This window comes from Lampris incognitus, chromosome 1, assembly GCF_029633865.1.
Source record: "Lampris incognitus isolate fLamInc1 chromosome 1, fLamInc1.hap2, whole genome shotgun sequence".
NCBI lineage: Eukaryota > Metazoa > Chordata > Actinopteri > Lampriformes > Lampridae > Lampris > Lampris incognitus.
The window spans coordinates 1615454-1642945 of NC_079211.1; the positions used below are offsets into that span (position 1 = coordinate 1615454).

The window sequence follows — 27492 nt, forward strand, 5'->3', positions numbered from 1 at the left end:
TTTGAATAACCATGACCTGGATGAATGAGAACATTCACAGACATACCACTACTATTACTACTTCTGCTGCTACTATTACCGCTACTACTACTACTGCTACTACTTCTACTACTACTACTACTGCTGCTACTACTACTACTGCTACTATTACTACTACTACTGCTACTACTGCTACTGCTACTACTACTACTGCTGTTACTACTACTACTACTGCTACTACTACTACTACTGCTACTATTACTACTACTACTACTGCTGCTACTACTACTACTACTTTCGGCTGCTCATGTTAGGGGTCATCACAGTGGCTCATCCGTTTCCATCTCTTCCTGTCCTCTGCATCTTCCTCTGTCACACCAGCCACCTGCATGTCCTCCCTCACCACATCCATAAACCTCCTCTTTCGCCTCCCTCTTCTCCTCTTCCCTCTTCCTTGGCAGCTCCATAATCAGCACCATTCTGCCAATATACCCAGCATCTCTCCTCCACACATGTCCACACCATCTCAATCTTACCTCCTTTGCTTTGTCTCCAAACCGTCCAACTTGAGCGGTTCCTCTAATATACTCGTTCCTAATCCTGTCCTTCTTCATCACTCCCAATGAAAATCTTAGCATCTTCAACTCTGCCACCTCCAGCTCCACCTCCTGTCTTTTCATCAGTGCCACTGTCTCCGAACCATATAACATAGCTGGTCTCACTACCATCTTGTAAACCTTCCCTTTAACTCTTGCTGGTACCCTTCTGTCACAAATCACTCCTGACACTCTTCTCCACCCACTGTTCTTCACCTCTCTTCCGCACTCTCCATTACTTTGGACAGTTGACCCCAAGTATTTAAACTCACCAACCTTCATCACCTCTACTCCTTGTATCCTCACCATTCCACTGTCCTCCCTCTCATTCACGCATAGGTATTCCGTCTTGCTCCTACTGACTTTCATTCCTCTTCTCTCCAGCGCATACCTCCATTTCTCCAGGCTCCCCTCCACCTGCACCCTACTCTCACTACAGGTCACAATGTCATCTCCAAACATCATAGTCCATGGAGACTCCTGCCTGATCTCGTCTGTCAACCTGTCCATCACCATCGCAAACAAGAAAGGGCTCAGAGCCGATCCTTGGTGTAATCTCACCTCCACCTTGAACCCATCTGTCATTCCAACCGCACACCTCACCACTGTCACACTTCCCTCATACATATCCTGCACCACTCCTACATACTTCTCTGCAACTCCCGACTTCCTCATACAATACCACACCTCCTCTCTCTGCACCCTGTCATGTGCTTTCTCTAAATCTACAAAGACACAATGTAACTCCTTCTGGCCTTCTCTACACTTCTCCATCAACATTCTCAAAGCAAACATCACATCTGTGGTGCTCTTTCCTGGCATGAACCCATACTGCTGCTGCTGATCATCACCTCTCCTCCTCTTAACCTAGCTTCTATTACTCTTTCCCAAATCTTCATGCTGTGCTGATCAACTTTATACCTCTGTAGTTGCTACAGTTCTGCACATCGCCCTTGTTCTTGAAAATCGGTACCAGTATGCTTCTTCTCCACTCCTCAGGCATCCTCTCACTTTCCAAGATTGTGTTAAACAATCTAGTTAAAAACTCCACTGCCATCTCTCCTAAACACCTCCATGCCTCCACAGGTATGTCATCAGGACCAACTGCCTTTCCACTCTTCATCCTCTTCATAGCGGTCCTCACTTCCTCCTTGCTAATCCACTGCACGTCCTGATTCGCTATCCCTACATCATCCAAACTTCTCTCTCTCATTTTCTTCATTCATAATTTCCTCAAAGTACTCCTTCCACCTTCTCAACACACTCTCCTCGCTTGTCAGCACATTTCCATCTATATCCTTGATCACCCTAACCTGCTGCCAGGGTTTGGAATTTTTTGTTTTTATGGCAAGGTAACTTTGCCTTGGATGATGCCTAATTTTACCAGGGCACCAAAGGCAACTGAGAAATCCAAGCCCACAACACCATTGCACATATAAATACCACAAGAAAATCTTACAAGATTGACTTCAGAGATTTCTTGAAAAGGTTTTATAACTAAAGTTGTAATAAATTCCACATATACAAACATGTGAAAGATTTGTCAGCAAAAGGTTTATACCAAACCCGCACCACCACACATTAACATATTAAAGGGATCAGACGTCAACTCTGACTAGGTCTAAACTACAAGAAACCATCCAGCCCAGCCATATCCATTTTTAAAGACAGTTGTACAATTTTTATCATACATTTTTTTTCATACAATATATACTGTATATATATTGTATGAAAATATATACATATTTTTAATAACAAGCCATCCGGTCCTTGTATAATCAAAGTGAGAGCTGTGTCTGCATTCTTGACACAAAGTCGGACACGTTTTCGGTGGGTGTCGGACTCCGCCGAGGTTGTCCCTTGTCTCCAATTCTGTTTGTGATATTCATGGACAGGATCTCAAGGCACAGCCAAGGTGAGGAGTGTGTCCATTTTGGGAACCTCAGAATTGCATCTCTGCTCTTCGCAGATGATGTGGTTTTGTTGGCTTCATCAGAACATGACCTCCAGCGTGCACTGGGGCGGTTTGCAGCTGAGTGTGAAATGGTTGGGATGAGAATCAGTACCTCCAAGTCTGAGGCCATGGTTCTCTACCGGAAAATGGTGGATTGCTCCCTCCGGGTTGGAGATGAGTTACTGCCCCAAGAGAAGGAGTTCAAGTATCTCGGGGTCTTGTTCACGAGTGAGGGTAGGATGGAGCGGGAGATTGACAGGCGGACTGGTGCAGCATCAGCAGTAATGCAGACGTTGTACCGGACCATTGTGGCAAAGAAGGAGCTGAGCCGGGAGGCAAAGCTCTCAATTTACCAGTCAATCTTCGTTCCAATTCTCACCTATGGTCATGAGCTTTGGGTAGTAACCAAAAGGGTGAGATCGCGGATAGAAGTGGCTGGAATGAGTTTCCTCCGTAGGGTGTCTGGGCTCAGCCTTAGAGATAGGGTGAGGAGCTCGGACATCCGGAGGGAGCTTGGAATACAGCCGCTGCTCCTTCGCATCGAAAGGAACCAGTTGAGATGGTTCGGGCATCTGATTAGGATGCCTCCTGGGCGCCTTCCTTTGGAGGTTTACCGGGCATGGCCGATTGGGAGGAGACGTGGGGGTAGACCCAGAATGCGCTGGAGGGACTACATGTCCAATCTGGCCTGGGAACGCCTTGGGATCCCCCAGGAGGGGCTGGAGGGCATTGCTGCGGAGAGGGATATCTGGAGTGCCCTACTTAGCTTGCTGCCACCACGACCTACCCTGGAAAAGTGGCTGAAGATGAGATGAGATATACTGTATATCATTGTGAGTAGATTAAATTGATGTACAGTGAATTTTATAAACTGACTCTTTATTGAGAGATACACACTGCACATAAGATTATTCTACTTAGCCAGCTGTCTAGCTACTTTAAACTCACCTCATGAAAAAGGAATCGTGTTCTGCTTTGAGCAGCAGATATCTGGAGTAGCCTTTCATTTTGTAATCATTTGCGTTCTTTTCGTGGCATAGTGCTGGGAAAAAAAAATAATGTAGCAGCTATGAATTAATGCGTGCAGTTAATTGGGCTATCACTTTTTTATTCCCACTTGAAATTATTGAATACGTTTAATGCACACCAATATTCCTATATTAATAGGTAGTGTTCAGATTGATTGATGTAAATGTCATATGGTCATTGGTTGACAAATGGAGCTTTGCTTATCGTTATTAATGCTGGCAGACTACATTTCAATTATTATAAGGACATGGATTTTTTTTCCTCCCGATACGGAGCGTGGTGCCATATCGACATTGGGCATGATGAACGCTTGCTAGCTAGCCAACATAGCAATATAGCTAGCTAAATTGGTTAACAGAAAGATATGAACTTCCAGCAAAATAAAAAAAAAACATGGCCAATTATTCTTACCAATTCATTTAAACACACCATATAATGGCAGCTATGTGGTATTTGCAACTGTCTGTTGCGTTTTAAATACTTCTCAATAAGTTGCTAGTTTGGTTAGCTAGCTAGCAGCATATAGCGGTTGGAGACATAACAAAAGCATTAAGGCAAGGGAATTACAGCGGGAAAACGCATGCGGAGGAGGTAGCGTTATACAGGAATATTTGCGGAGGCTGAGTTTATCCAGAGCATGTAATCAGTTTTTTCGGAATATAGGCTTAAGTACCAGAATATGGACCTAATATATTCACATGTGATGATCGATCGGAATATGGTAACGTTATGCATGTAACTGCATGTAACTCACCTGTTAGAGCTGCTTAGCTAGCTAGCTAATGTAACATTAGACCATGCGTTACACCCTACACCGCCGCTTGCCAACCTAGCAGTGGTGTTGGGCAATCGTAAATGAGCGCATAGAGTCAGGGGTTGCGGTTGCGAGTGACATAAATGAAATGGGAGGAACGTGGGGGCATGTTTCACACAGACAGACAACAGCAAATTGGCTTGAAACCGGTTACAATGAGGGAAAAAACTGCTATGAAGGGCACAGCGGCAACGTTGCCTTTACAACTAGTGCTTTTTACAAGAGCATTAATGCTAAACGGGAGGACTTCCACGGCAACTGCTGTGGATGCCATGGGGAATTTCGAACGCTGCCTGCTGCACATCCTTCCCAGTTCAGTCCTTCCATCTAGCCAATCGGTAGAAGTCCTTTTCTCCTTCCTTAGTGTCCAACCTCTTATACAACTAAACATACACCTTCTCCTTTGCCTTTGCCTTCACCACCTCTCTCTTTGCTTTATGCTGCATCTCCTTGTACATCTCTGATTATCCCACCTCTTCTTTGCCAACTTCTTCCTCTGTATACTTAGTTGTACTTCCTCATCCTACCACCAAGTCTCCTTGTCTTCCTTCCTCTGTACAGATGACACACCAAGTACCTTCCTAGCTGTCTCCCTCGATATTTCTGCAGTGGCTGCCCAGCCATCTGGTAACTTTTCACTAGTCAAGTCAATTTATTTGTATCGCCCAATATCACAAATTACAAATTTGCCTCAAGGGACTTCACAGCAACACAACATCCTGTCCTTAGACCCTCTCGTCGGATAAGGAACAACTCCCTAAAAACCTTTAATGGAGAAAAAATAGGAAGGGACCTCAGGGGGAGCAACAGCGGAGGGATCTCTTTTCTAAGATGCACAACGTGCAATGGATGTTGTGTTTACACAATATACACGATGCAACATTGAAAGACGATAACAGAATTATAATGGAATTATAAAATGTATGAAGAATATGATGAAGAGGATGCCAAGCTGTGTCCAGACAACATCGGAACAGCCCAGGACCCGAGCCACTCGACCAGCATCCAGTGGCTGTCTTAACTCCTCCCTGAACTCCGCACAACAGTCTTCATTCTTCAGTTTCCACCATGTGATCCTTGGCTCTGCCTTCACTCGCTTCCTCTTCTTGGTCTCCGAAGTCATCCTACAGACCACCATCCGATGCTGCCTAGCTACGTTCTCCCGTCACCACCTTGCAGTCTCCAATCCCTTTCAGATGGAACCTTCTGCATAAGATATAGTCCACCTGTGTGCACTTTCCTCCACTCTAATACATCAACCTGTGTTCCTCCCTCTTCTTGAAATATGTATTCACCACAGCCATTTCCATTCTTTTTACAAAATTCACCACCAGCTGTCCTTCCACATTCCTCTCCTTGACACCATACCTCCTCATCACCTCTGTTCCCTTCACCAACATGTCCATTGAAGTCCGCTCCAACTCTCCACCTTCATCCAACTCATTGCAGAATTCTTCTTGCTCTTCCATCTCACACCCAACTTGTGGGGGATGTGCACTGATAATCTTCATCATCACAACTTAGATTTCCAGCTTCATACTCATCACTCTGTCCAACACTCTCTTCACCTCCAACACACTCTTGACATACTCTACCTTCAGAATTACCCCCACCCCATTTCTCCTCCCATCCACACCATGGTAGAAGAGTTTTAACCCACCTCTGATACTCTTGGCCTTACTCCCCTTCCACCTGGTCTCTTGCACACACAGTATGCCTACTTTTCTTCTCTCCATCATGTCAGCCAGCTCTCTACCTCTGCCAGTCATAGTGCCAAATTCAGAAGAAAAATATGACAATGTATTCTTACAATGAATTTGTTCTCTGCATTTAACCCATCCTATTGTATAGGAGCAATGGGCAGCTGCAGCTCCAGAGACCAACTCCAGTTCTTCTTTCCATTGCCTTTGTCAGGGGCACAGACAGGAGTATTAACCCTAACATGCATGTCTGTTTGATTCAAAGTTCCGACTCTCACCTCCACACTCCTACCCTTCCTCCTCTCCTGCTGCCTCTGCACATGCTTTCCCCTCTCCTTCTCCTTCGCCCAACAGTAGCATAGTTTCCACCGGCACCCTGCTGGCCAACAGTACCGATGGTGGTCGTTGGTAACCTGGGCCTGGACCGATCCGGTATGGAAATCTGATTTATGATCCGCATATTTGATTTGGAAAAGGTTTAACGCCAGGTGCCCTTCCTGACGCTACCCTCCCCATTTGTGGGGGCTTGGGACGGCACTAAGAATGCACTGGCTTGTGCATCCTCAGTGGCTGGGTTCTGAATCATAAATGTCTATTGGTCCAAATTACAACTGTTATCCTTTGTCTTTTGTTTCCAGCAAGCTTCCAGTTAGGAACAGCTTGCTTGACTGGGCCTACAAGGAAGGAAGCAGTGACCATGTTACCAAAAAGGAGGACGAGGAATGGGCGTGTCTGCTCTGTACCCTCATCAACACGGAGACAGCGAAGGCTTGTGATGCCTGCCTCACTCCAAGACCCGAGGGTGAGTCAGGTTTTCTGCCCACATCCTCACTGCATTTAATCAACCAGCACTTTGCCTTTGAGATTTTAGAAATTACAGGTTTTGCTGGTAGGCTGAATAAGTTCTTAACAGTGCTTGCTGTTGCTGAAGTGCCTCTTACCAAGGCAGCACACCTTGTTGACAATCGTCTGATCTGCATTTGTGCAAAAGAGAATGGGAGTGAAGTCTTGTCTCTATCAGTCTATCTGTCTGTATTTCCTGTGGCTATAATGACCACCTTAATGGGAGCAACATGACATGTTTGATTTTCCCATGCAGCCCAGCAGTTTGCTACTTAGGTGCAAATTTAATGGCGAGCCAACCATTTAAACCCAATCAAAAACTTGCGTTCAATGAGCTGAGCCGATAAAAAAGATAAATTGTGATGTTTGAATATGTGACAACATCTCACTGTGGCCACCTATCCACAGTTCCCAAAGACGACACGAGTGCTGAATCATCACTCCTCACCAAAGAGTTGATTAAATATCCCCACAATGCCTTCACCAAACCACGAGAGGAACTTAAAGTCAACTGGAGGTCTGCGTTCGGGACCACCACCCTGCTTTTCTCCAACCTGAGCGAGACACCAAAACCTGTAAACTCCCCTCTCTTCCCAGCTGCCAGTCATTCGAATTCCTTGTCGCCAGAGCATGGCTTAAATAAATACAGCTTCTGCCAAGGGACAACAAGCCCCAAATATGCCTCTGGTGGCCGATGGAAGCGAAACACAGAGCTCTCCCAGAAGGAATCACTGGCCTCCTACAGTCACGCATCCAAGAAAATGAGAACTGATCACACTCCCTTTCCCGCTAACGACACTGGAACCCCCAACTCAGGGTGAGTGGAACCTTGGTTTGGCTTTCCATGAGTAAAAGTTTATAACAAGAGAGGTTTTCTGACTTCAGCAAGAGATGAGAGGAGTGAAAAAGCACCAGGCTGTGGAATTTTTAATGCAACCATTGCTAGAGATGTTCAGCTTGATGACTAGCCATAGCAGGAAACCACCTACGGTTATATTATTATGAAACACCTACTTTCTCATACTGCTGAAGGGAGATTGTTTGCTTGCTAATAAGGGTCGATGTCACAGTCCCCATGTTTTATTTTTCCATCTGTTTCTAAGTAATGCCTGTTTCTTCACTTCTGCCAGTTCCTTCCAAATCAAAGCTGTGAGGGGAGGCTCCTTCATTCCTCAGAGTCCTGGCGCCCTGTGTTGTGAGTCTCATGGTCGTCCAGCCACGCTCCGTGTGGTTCACAAAGAGGGTGCGAATAAGGGACGGCAGTTCTACTCCTGCTCCCTCCCCAGAGAGACCAAGTGTAACTTCTTCCAGGTAAAATAAAAGTTAAGTGACATCTCTCGGGACATAAACAAACTGGATGATGGTGTTCCAAAAGTAGACATTTAACAGAAAAACAATCTGTGTATTTGCATTCAAAATTATACTCATCTAAAACTAAAGTTAGTTTGACAACTTTGATGAAACTTTCTCTCCCCTGTTGGCAGTGGGCGGACTTGCACTTTCCCATGTGTCACCATGGGAGTCGCTGTGTGATGAGGACAGTTCTCAAACTGGGACCCAACAATGGACGCAATTTTTATGTCTGTGGCTCCAAAATGGGAAAACAGTGCGACTTTTTCCAGTGGGCGGAGAATGGGCCAGGGGTGTCCATCCTTCCCGGATGTTAGGATCTGTATTAGGGATGGTCTTTTGTCCTGGACAGAATTCCTCAGCTGGACGGATGTGTTTCAGCCAGTATTTGATGGAAAGATGCAGCGACCTTAGAGCTCTTCACCTTAACAGTCATTAGATTTGTACAAACCTAGATTACTTCACTTCAACCCAGAATCCCTAAATTCCCTCCAGGGATTAATTATGTTATACATACACACACACACACACACACACACACACACACACACACACATATATGTATATCTGTCCAATTATATAACAGCTCGAGGCATTTACACTATTCATTATTACAAAATGATGCCTGGTTTCTTGTTTATCTGGGGCAACATGGTACTATATCAAGTCTCCATTTTGCTCAGTCATTAACCCCAAGTGTGTCTAAATTTGCAAGTTATGAGATTTTTTTTTTGTTTTTTTTTTTTTGCTAATAAAAAAATGGAACAAGTAATGAGAGTCGACAGACTGAGATGTTGAAAATACTGTCAGGTGAACATTTATTTATAAAATCGGAACCACAATCACAGGTGTTTAAACAAGTTTTTCATTAACATCCTGCTAGTGTTTAGCACGGCTGAATGGCTATGGTACAGCTGACAAAGATGAAAGCCCCTAAGTAATATTTTGGACAAGAACGGTGTGGGCCCTGTGATGTCCCAGTGGCCTGTCCAGGGACCAGGGTGTCTCCCCACCTGCCCGCCACCCTGACAGCAGGATCAGCGGTTTGGATGATGGATGGATGGATGGATGGATGGATGGATGGATGGCTATGTGAGTTTCAAAAGCAGTCCACAGACTTCAGAAGTGGTGGGTCTGTGTGGGAGTCTGACACCATGTAGTGAAACCGGGAGAAACCAGGACGTTTGTTACATGCTGCACCTTTACAATTATAAGAGAAAGACAGATTATTACTGTCAGATGACGGCATGGATGCCATCAAACCACCAGTTAAACAAACAACATAGGACCAAACAACATCCCCCCTCATTTACATGCAGTCCGGTCATACTTGTGGACGATAACTGGATGAATCTTTACTTTGGCTCCAGACCGATTTAATTTCTCCACTTTCATTTGGAGTGTTACTGACTGGGATGTGTCACGGCATTTCTGGCAGCAGTGGAACACTTGACAATCGTGAATACAAACACTCACCATAATGGCCTGTTGTGTTAGCGCAGATGACGGCCCCAAAGAACTGTGGGTAATGCCTCTTGATTCTTGAAATGGCCATCGCGCAGGCTGTCGAGGGATCTGCCCCGGCTCTCATCAGCTCCACGGCCAAGTAGCTGTTGGCAGAGAAGACAGGCTGAACCTGAGCTGGAGTTCTAATAACCGCCATGATGAGGACGAGGTGTTACAAGCAAATTTGATTCTTGGCACAATGTACAGAAAAATACCCTTCACCCCGTTATTCCCTACCAGCTCTCACCTCTGATATTTACATATTACACCCCGTTATTCCCTACCAGCTCTCACCTCTGATATTTACATATTACACCCCGTTATTCCCTACCAGCTCTCACCTCTGATATTTACATATTACACCCCGTTATTCCCTACCAGCTCTCACCTCTGATATTTACATATTACACCCCGTTATTCCCTACCAGCTCTCACCTCTGATATTTACATATTACACCCCGTTATTCCCTACCAGCTCTCACCTCTGATATTTACATATTACACCCCATTATTCCCTACCAGCTCTCACCTCTGATATTTACATATTACACCCCGTTATTCCCTACCAGCTCTCACCTGATATTTACATATTTCACCCCGTTATTCCCTACCAGCTCTCACCTGATATTTACATATTTCACCCCGTTATTCCCTACCAGCTCTCACCTCTGATATTTACATATTACACCCCGTTATTCCCTACCAGCTCTCACCTCTGATATTTACATATTACACCCCGTTATTCCCTACCAGCTCTCACCTCTGATATTTACATATTACACCCCGTTATTCCCTACCAGCTCTCACCTCTGATATTTACACATAACACCCCGTTATTCCCTACCAGCTCTCACCTCTGATATTTACATATTTCACCCCGTTATTCCCTACCAGCTCTCACCTCTGATATTTACATATTTCACCCCGTTATTCCCTACCAGCTCTCACCTCTGATATTTACATATTTCACCCCGTTATTCCCTACCAGCTCTCACCTCTGATATTTACATATTACACCCCGTTATTCCCTACCAGCTCTCACCTCTGATATTTACATATTACACCCCGTTATTCCCTACCAGCTCTCACCTCTGATATTTACATATTTCACCCCGTTATTCCCTACCAGCTCTCACCTCTGATATTTACATATTTCACCCCGTTATTCCCTACCAGCTCTCACCTCTGATATTTACATATTTCACCCCGTTATTCCCTACCAGCTCTCACCTCTGATATTTACATATTTCACCCCGTTATTCCCTACCAGCTCTCACCTCTGATATTTACATATTTCACCCCGTTATTCCCTACCAGCTCTCACCTGATATTTACATATTTCACCCCGTTATTCCCTACCAGCTCTCACCTCTGATATTTACATATTACACCCCGTTATTCCCTACCAGCTCTCACCTCTGATATTTACATATTACACCCCGTTATTCCCTACCAGCTCTCACCTGATATTTACATATTTCATCCCGTTATTCCCTACCAGCTCTCACCTCTGATATTTACATATTACACCCCGTTATTCCCTACCAGCTCTCACCTCTGATATTTACATATTACACCCCGTTATTCCCTACCAGCTCTCACCTCTGATATTTACATATTTCACCCCGTTATTCCCTACCAGCTCTCACCTCTGATATTTACATTCTACACCCCGTTATTCCCTACCAGCTCTCACCTCTGATATTTACATATTACACCCCGTTATTCCCTACCAGCTCTCACCTCTGATATTTACATATTTCACCCCGTTATTCCCTACCAGTTCTCACCTCTGATATTTACATATTACACCCCGTTATTCCCTACCAGCTCTCACCTGATATTTACATATTTCATCCCGTTATTCCCTACCAGCTCTCACCTCTGATATTTACATATTACACCCCGTTATTCCCTACCAGCTCTCACCTCTGATATTTACATATTACACCCCGTTATTCCCTACCAGCTCTCACCTCTGATATTTACATATTACACCCCGTTATTCCCTACCAGCTCTCACCTCTGATATTTACACATAACACCCCGTTATTCCCTACCAGCTCTCACCTCTGATATTTACATATTTCACCCCGTTATTCCCTACCAGCTCTCACCTCTGATATTTACATATTTCACCCCGTTATTCCCTACCAGCTCTCACCTCTGATATTTACATATTTCACCCCGTTATTCCCTACCAGCTCTCACCTCTGATATTTACATATTACACCCCGTTATTCCCTACCAGCTCTCACCTCTGATATTTACATATTACACCCCGTTATTCCCTACCAGCTCTCACCTCTGATATTTACATATTTCACCCCGTTATTCCCTACCAGCTCTCACCTCTGATATTTACATATTTCACCCCGTTATTCCCTACCAGCTCTCACCTCTGATATTTACATATTTCACCCCGTTATTCCCTACCAGCTCTCACCTCTGATATTTACATATTTCACCCCGTTATTCCCTACCAGCTCTCACCTGATATTTACATATTTCACCCCGTTATTCCCTACCAGCTCTCACCTCTGATATTTACATATTACACCCCGTTATTCCCTACCAGCTCTCACCTCTGATATTTACATATTACACCCCGTTATTCCCTACCAGCTCTCACCTGATATTTACATATTTCATCCCGTTATTCCCTACCAGCTCTCACCTCTGATATTTACATATTACACCCCGTTATTCCCTACCAGCTCTCACCTCTGATATTTACATATTACACCCCGTTATTCCCTACCAGCTCTCACCTCTGATATTTACATATTTCACCCCGTTATTCCCTACCAGCTCTCACCTCTGATATTTACATATTACACCCCGTTATTCCCTACCAGCTCTCACCTCTGATATTTACATATTACACCCCGTTATTCCCTACCAGCTCTCACCTCTGATATTTACATATTTCACCCCGTTATTCCCTACCAGTTCTCACCTCTGATATTTACATATTTCACCCCGTTATTCCCTACCAGCTCTCACCCGATATTTACATATTTCACCCCGTTATTCCCTACCAGCTCTCACCCGATATTTACATATTACACCCCGTTATTCCCTACCAGCTCTCACCTCTGATATTTACATATTACACCCCGTTATTCCCTACCAGCTCTCACCTGATATTTACATATTTCATCCCGTTATTCCCTACCAGCTCTCACCTCTGATATTTACATATTACACCCCGTTATTCCCTACCAGCTCTCACCTCTGATATTTACATATTTCACCCCGTTATTCCCTACCAGCTCTCACCTCTGATATTTACATATTACACCCCGTTTTTCCCTACCAGCTCTCACCTCTGATATTTACATATTACACCCCGTTTTTCCCTACCAGCTCTCACCTCTGATATTTACATATTTCATCCCGTTATTCCCTACCAGCTCTCACCTCTGATATTTACATATTACACCCCGTTATTCCCTACCAGCTCTCACCTCTGATATTTACATATTTCACCCCGTTATTCCCTACCAGCTCTCACCTCTGATATTTACATATTTCACCCCGTTATTCCCTACCAGCTCTCACCTGATATTTACATATTTCACCCCGTTATTCCCTACCAGCTCTCACCTCTGATATTTACATATTACACCCCGTTATTCCCTACCAGCTCTCACCTCTGATATTTACATATTACACCCCGTTATTCCCTACCAGCTCTCACCTGATATTTACATATTTCATCCCGTTATTCCCTACCAGCTCTCACCTCTGATATTTACATATTACACCCCGTTATTCCCTACCAGCTCTCACCTCTGATATTTACATATTACACCCCGTTATTCCCTACCAGCTCTCACCTCTGATATTTACATATTTCACCCCGTTATTCCCTACCAGCTCTCACCTCTGATATTTACATATTACACCCCGTTATTCCCTACCAGCTCTCACCTCTGATATTTACATATTACACCCCGTTATTCCCTACCAGCTCTCACCTCTGATATTTACATATTTCACCCCGTTATTCCCTACCAGTTCTCACCTCTGATATTTACATATTTCACCCCGTTATTCCCTACCAGCTCTCACCCGATATTTACATATTTCACCCCGTTATTCCCTACCAGCTCTCACCCGATATTTACATATTACACCCCGTTATTCCCTACCAGCTCTCACCTCTGATATTTACATATTACACCCCGTTATTCCCTACCAGCTCTCACCTCTGATATGTACATATTTCACCCCGTTATTCCCTACCAGCTCTCACCTCTGATATTTACATATTACACCCCGTTATTCCCTACCAGCTCTCACCTCTGATATTTACATATTTCACCCCGTTATTCCCTACCAGCTCTCACCTCTGATATTTACATATTTCACCCCGTTATTCCCTACCAGCTCTCACCTCTGATATTTACATATTACACCCCGTTATTCCCTACCAGCTCTCACCTCTGATATTTACATATTACACCCCGTTATTCCCTACCAGCTCTCACCTCTGATATTTACATATTTCACCCCGTTATTCCCTACCAGCTCTCACCTCTGATATGTACATATTTCATCCCGTTATTCCCTACCAGCTCTCACCTCTGATATTTACATATTTCACCCCGTTATTCCCTACCAGCTCTCACCTCTGATATTTACATATTACACCCCGTTATTCCCTACCAGCTCTCACCTCTGATATGTACATATTTCACCCCGTTATTCCCTACCAGCTCTCACCTCTGATATTTACATATTACACCCCGTTATTCCCTACCAGCTCTCACCTCTGATATTTACATATTTCACCCCGTTATTCCCTACCAGCTCTCACCTCTGATATTTACATATTTCATCCCGTTATTCCCTACCAGCTCTCACCTCTGATATTTACATATTACACCCCGTTATTCCCTACCAGCTCTCACCTCTGATATGTACATATTTCATCCCGTTATTCCCTACCAGCTCTCACCTCTGATATTCAAATAGTCCAGTTGCCTCGGGTACGTAGATGCCCTTTGGGTAACATTGGGTATATCATCTTTTTTCTAATGTCTTGTTTGTTTTTCTTTTTTACTCAAGTGTTCATCTTCTGTCTTCCCGCCCCCTTTTCTACCCAGTTGTATCCGGCCAATTACCCCACTCTTCCGAGCCGTCCCGGTCGCTGCTCCACCCCCTCTGTTGATCCAGGGAGGGCTGCAGACTACCACATGCCTCCTCCGATACATGTGGAGTCACCAGCCACTTCTTTTCACCTGACACTGAGGAGTTTCACCAGTGGGAAGTAGGGCGTGGCAGGATCATGCTGTTCCCCCTCCCCCCCGGCCGACCAGAGGAGGCGCTAGTGCAGCGACCAGGACACATACCCACATCCGGCTTCCCACCCGCAGACACGGCCAATTGTGTCTGTAGGGACGCCCGACCAAGCCGGAGGTAACACGGGGATTCGAACCAGCGATCTCCATGTTGGTACGCAACAGAATAGACTGCCACGCCACTTGGACACCCCAATCTTCTTTTTTATTGAACAAGAAAAGTTCAGTGTGCCTAAACTTCTCGTTCAATAAAACTTGAATTTGAAGTTGAACTTGAAACTGTGTTGCCACGCAGGACAGATCTGAAGTCAGTAAACTGTGTTGCCACGCAGGACAGATCTGAAGTCAGTAAACTGTGTTGCCCCACAGGACAGATCTGAAGTCAGTAAACTGTGTTGCCACGCAGGACAGATCTGAAGTCAGTAAACTGTGTTGCCACGCAGGACAGATCTGAAGTCAGTTAAATGTGTTGCCATGCAGGACAGATCTGAAGTCACTAAACTGTGTTGCCCCGCAGGACAGATCTGAAGTCAGTTAAATGTGTTGCCAGGCAGGACAGATCTGAAGTCAGTAAACTGTGTTGCCACGCAGGACAGATCTGAAGTCAGTAAACTGTGTTGCCACGCAGGACAGATCTGAAGTCAGTAAACTGTGTTGCCACGCAGGACAGATCTGAAGTCAGTAAACTGTGTTGCCACGCAGGACAGATCTGAAGTCAGTAATCTGTGTTGCCCCGCAGGACAGATCTGAAGTCAGTAAACTGTGTTGCCATGCAGGACAGATCTGAAGTCAGTAATCTGTGTTGCCACGCAGGACAGATCTGAAGCCAGTTAAATGTGTTGCCACGCAGGACAGATCTGAAGCCAGTTAAATGTGTTGCCACGCAGGACAGATCTGAAGTCAGTAAACTGTGTTGCCACGCAGGACAGATCTGAAGCCAGTTAAATGTGTTGCCACGCAGGACAGATCTGAAGTCAGTAAACTGTGTCGCCACGCAGGACAGATCTGAAGTCAGTAAACTGTGTCGCCATGCAGGACAGATCTGAAGTCAGTTAAATGTGTCGCCATGCAGGACAGATCTGAAGTCAGTTAAATGTGTTGCCATGCAGGACAGATCTGAAGTCAGTAAACTGTGTTGCCACGCAGAACAGATCTGAAGTCAGTAAACTGTGTTGCCACGCAGGACAGATCTGAAGTCAGTAATCTGTGTTGCCACGCAGGACAGATCTGAAGTCAGTAAACTGTGTTGCCGCACAGGACAGATCTGAAGTCAGTAAACTGGGTTGCCACGCAGGACAGATCTGAAGTCAGTAAACTGTGTTGCCACGCAGGACAGATCTGAAGCCAGTAAGATGTCTTGCCACGCAGGACAGATCTGAAGCCAGTATGATGTCTTGCCACGCAGGACAGATCTGAAGTCAGTAAACTGTGTTGCCACGCAGGACAGATCTGAAGTCAGTAAACTGTGTTGCCACGCAGGACAGATCTGAAGTCAGTAAACTGTGTTGCCACGCAGGACAGATCTGAAGTCAGTAATCTGTGTTGCCACGCAGGACAGATCTGAAGCCAGTAAGATGTCTTGCCACGCAGGACAAATCTGAAGTCAGTAATCTGTGTTGCCACGCAGGACAGATCTGAAGTCAGTAAGATGTCTTGCCACGCAGGACAGATCTGAAGCCAGTAAGATGTCTTGCCACGCAGGACAGATCTGAAGCCAGTTAAATGTGTTGCCACGCAGGACAGATCTGAACCCAGTTAAACGTGTTGCCACGCAGGACAGATCTGAAGTCAGTTAAATATGTCCCCACGCAGGACAGTTCTGAAGTCAGTAAACATTGTTGCCAAGCAGGACAGATCTGAAGTCAGTTAAATATGTCCCCACGCAGGACAGTTCTGAAGTCAGTTAAATGTGTTGCCATGCCGGACAGATCTGAAGTCAGTACACTGTGTTGCCATGCAGAACAGATCTGAAGTCAGTAAGATGTCTTGCCACGCAGGACAGATCTGAAGTCAGTAAACTGTGTTGCCATGCAGGACAGATCTGAAGTCCGTAAACTGTGTTGCCACGCAGGACAGATCTGAAGTCAGTAAACTGTGTTGCCACGCAGGACAGATCTGAAGTCAGTAAACTGTGTTGCCACGCAGGACAGATCTGAAGTCAGTAATCTGTGTTGCCACGCAGGACAGATCTGAAGTCAGTAAACTGTGTTGCCACGCAGGACAGATCTGAAGTCAGTAATCCGTGTCGCCATGCAGGACAGATCTGAAGCCAGTAAACTGTGTTGCCACGCAGGACAGATCTGAAGCCAGTTAAATGTGTTGCCACGCAGGACAGATCTGAAGTCAGTAATCTGTGTTGCCAAGCAGGACAGATCTGAAGTCAGTTAAATATGTCCCCACACAGGACAGTTCTGCAGTCAGTTAAATGTGTTGCCATGCAGGACAGATCTGAAGTCAGTACACTGTGTTGCCATGCAGAACAGATCTGAAGTCAGTAAGATGTCTTGCCACGCAGGACAGATCTGAAGTCAGTAAACTGTGTTGCCATGCAGGACTGATCTGAAGTCCGTAAACTGTGTTGCCACGCAGGACCGATCTGAAGTCAGTAAACTGTGTTGCCACGCAGGACAGATCTGAAGTCAGTAAACTGTGTTGCCACGTAGAACAGATCTGAAGTCAGTAAACTGTGTTGCCACGCAGGACAGATCTGAAGTCAGTAAACTGTGTTGCCACGCAGGACAGATCTGAAGCCAGTTAAATGTGTTGCCACGCAGGACAGATCTGAAGCCAGTTAAATGTGTTGCCACGCAGGACAGATCTGAAGTCAGTAAACTGTGTTGCCACGCAGGACAGATCTGAAGTCAGTAAACTGTGTTGCCACGCAGGACAGATCTGAAGTCAGTAAACTGTGTTGCTACGCAGGACAGATCTGAAGTCAGTAATCTGTGTTGCCACGCAGGACAGATCTGAAGTCAGTAAACTGTGTTGCCACGCAGGACAGATCTGAAGTCAGTAAACTGTGTTGCCACGCAGGACAGATCTGAAGTCAGTAATCTGTGTTGCCACGCAGGACAGATCTGAAGTCAGTAATCTGTGTTGCCACGCAGGACAGATCTGAAGTCAGTAAACTGTTGCCACGCAGGACAGATCTGAAGTCAGTAATCTGTGTTGCCACGCAGGACAGATCTGAAGTCAGTAATCTGTGTTGCCATGCAGGACAGATCTGAAGTCAGTAAAATGTGTTGCCACGCAGGACAGATCTGAAGTCAGTAAAATGTGTTGCCACGCAGGACAGATCTGAAGTCAGTAAACTGTGTTGCCACGCAGGACAGATCTGAAGTCAGTAAAATGTGTTGCCACGCAGGACAGATCTGAAGCCAGTTAAATGTGTTGCCACGCAGGACAGATCTGAAGTCAGTAAACTGTGTTGCCACGCAGGACAGATCTGAAGCCAGTTAAATGTGTTGCCACGCAGGACAGATCTGAAGTCAGTAATCTGTGTTGCCACGCAGGACAGATCTGAAGTCAGTAAACTGTGTTGCCACGCAGGACAGATCTGAAGTCAGTAATCTGTGTTGCTACGCAGGACAGATCTGAAGTCAGTAATCTGTGTTGCCACGCAGGACAGATCTGAAGTCAGTAATCTGTGTTGCCACGCAGGACAGATCTGAAGTCAGTAAACTGTGTTGCCACGCAGGACAGATCTGAAGCCAGTTAAATGTGTTGCCACGCAGGACAGATCTGAAGCCAGTTAAATGTGTTGCCACGCAGGACAGATCTGAAGTCAGTAATCTGTGTTGCCACGCAGGACAGATCTGAAGTCAGTAAACTGTGTTGCCACGCAGGACAGATCTGAAGTCAGTAAACTGTGTTGCCACGCAGGACAGATCTGAAGTCAGTAAACTGTGTTGCCACGCAGGACAGATCTGAAGCCAGTTAAATGTGTTGCCACGCAGGACAGATCTGAAGTCAGTAAACTGTGTTGCCACGCAGGACAGATCTGAAGTCAGTTAAATGTGTTGCCATGCAGGACAGATCTGAAGTCAGTACACTGTGTTGCCATGCAGAACAGATCTGAAGTCAGTAAGATGTCTTGCCACGCAGGACAGATCTGAAGTCAGTAAACTGTGTTGCCACGCAGGACAGATCTGAAGTCAGTAAACTGTGTTGCCACGCAGGACAGATCTGAAGCCAGTTAAATGTGTTGCCACGCAGGACAGATCTGAAGTCAGTAAAAATCTTGTAAAATCGAATAAACCATCACTCCACTGCAGCATTCTTATATGACAGAATAGAAAAGTGGAGCAGAGAGACTTTATTCGTCTTCCAGCTTCACAGTGGACACGCATGCAGGAAGTGCATCCTGCTGTCCTTCCTCCAGGGGCAGCCAGGAGCAGCGGGCAGCCTTTTCGATTGGCGCCCAGGGACAAGTTGCAGGTGGACATCCATGTCATGGTCCGAGACAGGACAGGAGTGTGTTCTGCATCTTTTTATTTGGGTCTTTTTCATGTTGGAGGAAGGCCTTGTGAGCAGGGGGACGGTACAGACAGGCCCCTAGTGGAGAGACAACTCACGTGAGCACGGGGAGACATGCAGAGTACACACAGACAGGCCTGGGGAGAACATGTAACTCCCCCAGTGCCAACCCCACCCCAGACGGGAATCGAACCCAGGACCTTCTTGCTGTGAGTGCAAGAACCGAGCTACACAATGTTGACTGTTTTCCATTCTTTTGAAGTATGAAAAATCAGAAAATAAAGACGAAAAATGTGTGAATTTGCCCCAAGCACAGAGCAGATGGCTTGCTGCAGAGAGACACTACACTTCCAATGGGTGATACTACCATTTATATGCAATAGTCAAGTCAATTTTATTTGTATAGCCCAATATCACAAATTACAAATGTGCCTCAGTGGGCTTAACAGCAACACAACATCCTGTCCTTAGACCCTCTCATGGGATAAGGAACAACTCCCTAAAATAAACCCCTTTAACAGGGAGAAACAATAGGAAGAAACCTCAGGGAGAGCAACAGAGGAGGATCTCTCTCCCAAGACGGACAACGTGACATGGATGTTGTGTTTCCACAATTTACACAATACAACATTGAAAGAGGAGAACAATTATAATGGACTTTTAAAATTATGAAGAATATGATGCGCAGGATGTGGATTTATAGGAAGAGAATGTGATGAGGGGAATGACAGGCAGCGTCCAAGTGGTGACCACCATCACCACGGAGACCTGGGAGGAGAACTGACTGCACGTGCACACAAGGGAGACTCACACGACACCATTCACACTCAGAAAAAGAGAAAGAAGACATCATTCAGTGAGAGAGAAAAAACATGTGAGAAGAGAAAGTTTGCAATAGTCATTAGTCATAATCAAGTCATCAATTCGTCATAATCTATACTCTGTAATCCATACTCGATAATCTTGTCGGCACAACAGTGGTTGGTAAATTCATTGAGACAGAAACCGTCCCACCATGCAGTACAGGTTGTGAAGCATTCAACTTAAAGACAACTAATTGTAAGCTAAGGCAAAAAGATGAGTTTTAAGGTTGGATTTAAAGGACTCTGATGGTCTGATGGCAGCAGGCAGGTTATTTCACAAGAACGGAGCCCGATAGGAAAAGGCCCTGCTGCCACCAGCTGACTTCTTTTTAACTTTGGGGACACACAGGAGCCCTGTATTTTGAGAACGAAGTGCTCGAGATGGCATGTAAGGTTTAAGGAGATCAGACAGGTAGGATGGGGTAAGCCCATTTAGGATTTTATAAGTCAGCAGAAGCACCTTGTATTCTGATCTAACATGGATAGGAAGCCAATGAAGGGAGGCAAGAATTGGTGTAATATGATCAAATTTCCTAGTTTTAGTTAGGATTCTAGCAGCAGCATTCTGAACCATCTGAAGACTTTTAGTACTAGAATGTGGCAGACCTGAGAACAGAACATTACAGTAATCAAGTCTGGATGAAACAAATGCATGTATTAGAGTCTCTGCATCAGCCATGGACAGGAAAGACCGAATTTTAGATATGTTACGTAAGTGAAAAAAGGCAGTCTTGGTGATTTCTTTAATGTGCTTATCAAAGGAAAGGCTGGGATCAAACGTAACACCAAGATTTTTGGCTGCCACACTTTGTGAAACCACAGAGTTGTTGATCGTTACTTGATCAAATTGGTGTCTGTCTAGCAGGGACAATGACCAGCATCTCGGTTTTATCTGAATTTAAAAGCAGAAAGTTAAGTGACATCCAGTTTTTCACAGTAGCCAAGCAGGCCTCTAAGTTAGTGATTTGAGTATGATCATCAGCCCTTATAGGCACATACAGCTGAGTATCATCAGCATAGCAATGGAATTTTATTCCATAACTACGTATAATTTGGCCAAGAGGTGTAATGTAAAGAGAGAAAGGTAGCGAGCCAAGAACTGAGCCCTGAGGCACACCATATTTAAAGTCAGATATGTTTGATATAATATTACTATAGCAGACACAATGTGCTCTTCTAGATAAGTAGGACTTAAGCCAAGAGAGAGCTAAGCCAGAGACACCAAAATTACAATTTAATCTATCTAAAAGTATACAGTGATCGATGGTGTCAAAGGCTGCACTGAGGTCCAGTAGTAGAAGCACAGAAGTGGAATCAGAGTCGATAGCCAGTAAAAGATCATTCACCACTCTGGTCAGAGCAGTTTCAGTGGAGTAACAGGGCCTGAAAGCCGACTGAAAAGGTTCATATAGATGGTTTTCTTTTATATGGGTCAAAAGTTGTTGATACACAACTCTCTCTAGTACTTTAGAGAAGAATGGAAGATTAGAGGCTGGCCGATAGTTATTAAGAGACCCTGGATCAAGGTGCGGATTTTTAAGTAGAGGTTTAACCACAGCTGTCTTAAAACTGCTGGGAACAATGCCAGTAGTATTAGATAAATTAACGATGTCTAGCATTGTAGGTCCAAGAAAAGGCCAGAGGTCTTTAAAAAGTTTTGCTGGTAAGGGATCAAGTAGGCAAGCAGTTGGTTTAGAAGCTGACACGAACTTAGTCAAAGTATCAAGAGAGATAGTCTCAAAAGCTGTAATAACTGGAACTGTCAGTGACTCATTGTGTCGATATGAATTTAGTATGACAGGATCTGCAGGAGTAGATGGAGTTGAAGAACTAATTTTGTTTAAGATCTCCTCAACCTTATTGCAGAAAAAGTCTAGAAATTCATGGGCTGTGAATGGTGAGCAGCTAATAGACGACTGCTTTTTAGGAAGTTTAGATACAGTGTCAAAGAGAAATCTGGGGTTATGTTTATTAATATTTATTAAGTGAGAGAGATACGCTGTTGTTGCAGCAGATAAAGCACACTTGTATTTCAGTAAACACTCGTGCCACGATAGGTAAAAAACTTCCTGTTTTGATTTTCGCCATTTACGTCCTAGTCTCCTGCAGGTCTGCTTAAGAGCACGTGTCTCATCATTAAACCAGGGTGTAGGCCTCTTTAGTTACCTAGCTCTGGTAGTGAGAGGTGCAACTGAATCGAGGAGACTAGAGAGGGCCACATTTAAGTCACTAGTGACATTTTCCACAGAGTCATTTACCACAGTGAAAGGAGCCAAGACTTCAGGCAGCTGCTGGCCAAATGCAGCTACAGTGGAGGGACCAGTGTGGCGAGGGGCAATTGCATCTGTGCTGACATTAACTGGACAGGCCAATAATGATTCAAATTTGATGAGAAAAGATCAGACACAGCAGATGTGGTTGGTAAGACATTCAGATCAGAAACAGCTATTCCTTTAGATAAAACCAAATCAAGGGTGTTACCACTGCAATGAGTCGACTCTTGAACGAACTGAGTGAACCCAAAAGTATCAACTAGTGCCAGAAAGGCTTTACTTAGAGGATCAGCAGCCTTATTCAGATGAATATTGAAATCGCCTAGAATTAGAATCTCATCAGAGTGAGTAACAAGGCCTGAGACAAATTCTCCAAATTCTTCAAGAAATAATGAGTAACAGCCAGGAGGCCGGTAGAGTATCACAATCTGGACTGAGCCGAGTCTATTCATGGCTGAGGGAGATGGACCAAGAATAAGAGACTCAAAAGACTGGAATTTAGATTCAAGTCTAGACGTCAGATTGAAAATAGATTTATATATTAAGGCAACATCCCCGCCTTGTTTATTTGCCCGAGCTAAATGGGCATAAGTATAGTCAGGTGGGGAAGCTTCATTTAAGGGAAGGAAAACATTTGGTTTCAGCCATGTTTCACATAACCCAGCCATATCAAGGCTATGTTCAAGAATCAGATCATTTATTAGTAAGGCTTTGGTAGGCAGTGATCTGATATTTACGAAACCAAATTTAAGCATCTTGTGGAAGTGATCAGTAGTAGGCAGAACTTTAGAGCTACCAATAGGTGAAAGATTAATTGGAATTAGACACCTTGTTGAGAGTTTTGGCCACCAACGCTTTGGATGATATGTGGTCACATTCTTGATAACATTAGCTGTTTGGTTCTGTAGATTATTAGGTACTCTGTCACACATCTCACCATTACCAGTGGTAGGAATAACTACTAGATTATTGTGATTCACGCATTTAGGAGAGGAGAGCTTGGGAGCAATACAGCAGGGTAGGGAGACAGTCTCAATGTTATAGACCAAGCTATCAGACTGATAATCTACACTATGAGAAATTCCCTGACTTATCATATTAATTAAACTACCTGACTCCACATCCGCACTAGATTTAAACCTAGCAGGCTCTCTAATCACCTGAAAAGTTCTCCTTCAGGCTGAGCATTTGGATTTTTGGAACATCAACTCACTGAGCAAACTAATGCTTAGTACACACACACACACACACACATATGCATATGTTTACTCCTTTGTTTTTAAAAAAACATCCTGTCCACACCAGTACTGTTTAAGAAAACAATCTGTCCAAATGGAAACACAGAAACACAATGGAAGTGCTGTCAGGAGCATGCCAAACTAACAGGCGGTGATGAAACCCTGAACTTAAAGCCATGTGGGCCAACCAGAAGCCTGGAAAAAAGCTATTACCAAGCCCGAAACTCCGTTTCCCCTGTTGACACGTCATCACTGAAAACAGTTTCAGAAAAGCTTCACCCTGGAAGGACTTTTCCACAAGGTCTGTTTCAGAGTTTTCCAGAAGGTCTGTTTCCAGTTTTCCACAAGGTCTGTTTCAGAGTTTTCCAGAAGGTCTGTTTCCAGAGTTTTCCAGAAGGTCTGTTTTCGGAGTTTTCCACAAAGTCTGTTTCCAGAGTTTTCCACTAGGTCTGTTTCCGGTGATCTAAAATGCAGTCTGTGTGTGGACAAAAGACCACGTTAAGAACCATGATGTAGCTCCATGATGTGAAACAGTCTCTGGGGACAGCCTGTTGCTGCTGGACCAGCTGTCAGTCTCTCTGACTGTTGGTTTAAATCCCAGGGAAGATCAAGTGGGTGAGAAACAGTCTGTCCTCCATAGTGATCATTTGCTCAAGGGCACGTTTCACACCCTGGATGATCACTGTGACAGCAGTGAAGGCAGAACGCTGGTTAAACCTGGCAGCGTGAGGTGTGAGTGTGTTTCTATGTGAATGTAAGGTTGCTGTGCTGTAAAAATGTATGTATACTCAAACCGCGTCAGATAAATAAAGATTTCAGGAAATAAATCATCAACAAGACATCACGCCCAGTCTGGGGAAGTTCAGTCTGGAACACCACAGTGGCATTACTTTAATCCACACTCTGGTGTGGTGTGGACAAATGGCATTTTTGGGATGACTTCTCTACATACTGCTGTTGCCGCGCTTGCAGCTGAAGCCTCCCATCAGAAAGTTTGAATCCTCAGGTGTCCCGCATGTCAGCGTGCTCTCTGCACCTGTGAACGTCACACCCATGTCACAGGAAAACATGTGGCTGCAATTCCGCAGTTTTTCCCCATTTCTTCTGACTTCAATTCACATGTCATTATTTTGAGTTTATATGTTCATTTATGAATTGTGACTTCCTGACCCTTGGGCCCTTAGATTAACTTTGTGGTGTCATTAAAAAAAGATGGCCAGCGATGAGGAAAAGAAACACCACTTTTCTCGTGCTTGAAAACGTACTTATCATAAACTGTCTCTAAAATGATGCAGGAATAGTAAAACTTTACACATAGCTTCTTACCTGGGCAGGAAACGCATCATGATGTCTCCATCTCCAGTAGCTGCAGCGCCCCCTGCTGACCTGTCTGCGTAAGCCCCTGCTCCAGCAATAGGGGAGTCACCTACACGGCTGCAGAACAGGAGCAGAAGCTGAGATGAACCTTATTTATCCCCACAGGAAGAACGTGTTGTGCCGAAGCAAGCAGACTCAAACACAGCAAGAATGTACACTTAGCATAATGCCAAAACAAATACTACTGTAAACTGCTGTAGTTAATTACTGCTGTAAACTGCTGTAGTTAATTACTGCTGTAAACTGCTGTAGTTAATAACTACTGTAAACTGCTGTAGTTAATTACTGTTGTAAACTGCTGTAGTTAATACTGTAAACTGCTGTAGTTAATTACTACTGTAAACTGCTGTAGTTAATTACTGCTGTAAACTGCTGTAGTTAATTACTACTGTAAACTGCTGTAGTTAATTACTGCTGTAAACTGCTGTAGTTAATTACTGCTGTAAACTGCTGTAGTTAATAACTACTGTAAACTGCTGTAGTTAATTACTACTGTAAACTGCTGTAGTTAATTACTACTGTAAACTGCTGTAGTTAATTACTGCTGTAAACTGCTGTAGTTAATTACTGCTGTAAACTGCTGTAGTTAATAACTACTGCAAACTGCTGTAGTTAATAACTACTGTAAACTGCTGTAGTTAATTACTGCTGTAAACTGCTGTAGTTAATAACTACTGTAAACTGCTGTAGTTAATAACTACTGTAAACTGCTGTAGTTAATAACTGCTGTAAACTGCTGTAGTTAATAACTACTGTAAACTGCTGTAGTTAATAACTACTGTAAACGGCTGTAGTTAATTACTGCTGTAGTTAATAACTACTGTAAACTGCTGTAGTTAATTACTGCTGTAAACTGCTGTAGTTAAGCAGTACTGTAAACTGCTGTAGTTAATTACTGCTGTAAACTGCTGTAGTTAATTACTGCTGTAAACTGCTGTAGTTAATAACTACTGCAAACTGCTGTAGTTAATTACTGCTGTAAACGGCTGTAGTTAATAACTACTGTAAACTGTTGTAGTTAATTACTGCTGTAAACTGCTGTAGTTAAGCAGTACTGTAAACTGCTGTAGTTAATTACTGCTGTAAACTGCTGTAGTTAATCTGCTGTAAACTGCTGTAGTTAATTACTGCTGTAACTGCTGTAGTTAATAACTGCTGTAGTTAATTACTGCTGTAAACTGCTGTAGTTAATTACTGCTGTAAACTGTTGTAGTTAATTATTACTGTAAACTGCTGTAGTTAATTACTGCTGTAAACTGCTGTAGTTAATTACTGCTGTAAACGGCTGTAGTTAATAACTACTGTAAACTGCTGTAGTTAATAACTACTGTAAACTGCTGTAGTTAATTACTGCTGTAAACGGCTGTAGTTAATAACTACTGTAAACTGCTGTAGTTAATTACTGCTGTAAACTGCTGTAGTTAATTACTGCTGTAAACTGCTGTAGTTAATAACTACTGTAAACTAATGTAGTTAATTACTGCTGTAAACTGCTGTAGTTAATTACTGCTGTAAACTGCTGTAGTTAATAACTACTGCAAACTGCGGTAGTTAATTACTGCTGTAAACTGCTGTAGTTAATAACTACTGTAAACTGCTGTAGTTAATTACTGCTGTAAACTGCTGTAGTTAATAACTACTGTAAACTGCTGTAGTTAATTACTGCTGTAAACTGCTGTAGTTAATTACTGCTGTAAACTGCTGTAGTTAATTACTGCTGTAAACTGCTGTAGTTAATAACTACTGTAAACTGCTGTAGTTAATTACTGCTGTAAACGGCTGTGGTTAATTACTGCTGTAAACGGCTGTAGTTAATAACTACTGTAAACTGCTGTAGTTAATAACTACTGTAAACTCCTGTAGTTAATTACTGCTGTAGTTAATAACTACTGTAAACTGCTGTAGTTAATAACTACTGTAAACTGCTGTAGTTAATTACTGCTGTAAACGGCTGTAGTTAATAACTACTGTAAACTGCTGTAGTTAATTACTGCTGTAAACTGCTGTAGTTAATTACTGCTGTAAACTGCTGTAGTTAATTACTGATGTAAACGGCTGTAGTTAATAACTGCTGTAAACGGCTGTGGTTAATTACTGCTGTAAACGGCTGTAGTTAATAACTACTGTAAACTGCTGTAGTTAATTACTGCTGTAAACTGCTGTAGTTAATAACTACTGTAAACTG

At 43.9% G+C, this 27492-nt stretch overlaps 2 protein-coding genes across 3 annotated transcripts in view; one reads left to right on the forward strand and one right to left on the reverse strand.

Annotated features, from left to right (window-relative positions):
- neil3 (nei-like DNA glycosylase 3) overlaps window positions 1-8793 on the forward strand; it is a 34685-nt gene extending 25892 nt beyond the window's left edge. The window contains exons 8-11 of the mRNA XM_056284375.1: window positions 6711-6874; window positions 7324-7732; window positions 8046-8226; window positions 8400-8793. Coding sequence (XP_056140350.1) covers window positions 6711-6874; window positions 7324-7732; window positions 8046-8226; window positions 8400-8582 — 937 coding nt within the window. The 3' untranslated portion in view covers window positions 8583-8793. The remainder of the gene's footprint in view (window positions 1-6710; window positions 6875-7323; window positions 7733-8045; window positions 8227-8399) is intronic.
- Window positions 8794-9330: 537 nt separating this feature from the next.
- The window catches only part of aga (aspartylglucosaminidase), a 63021-nt gene continuing 44859 nt past the window's right edge, over window positions 9331-27492 (reverse strand). Inside the window, exons 7-9 of one of the 2 annotated variants that reach the window (XM_056284386.1) lie at window positions 25257-25364; window positions 9742-9875; window positions 9331-9465 (exon numbers count right to left, since the gene is read on the reverse strand). In XM_056284386.1, the coding sequence (XP_056140361.1) occupies window positions 9365-9465; window positions 9742-9875; window positions 25257-25364 (343 nt within the window). In that variant the 3' untranslated portion in view covers window positions 9331-9364. Of the gene's footprint in view, window positions 9466-9738; window positions 9876-24882; window positions 24967-25256; window positions 25365-27492 lie in introns of those variants that run through there. The other variant, XR_008810581.1, reaches the window with a different exon arrangement.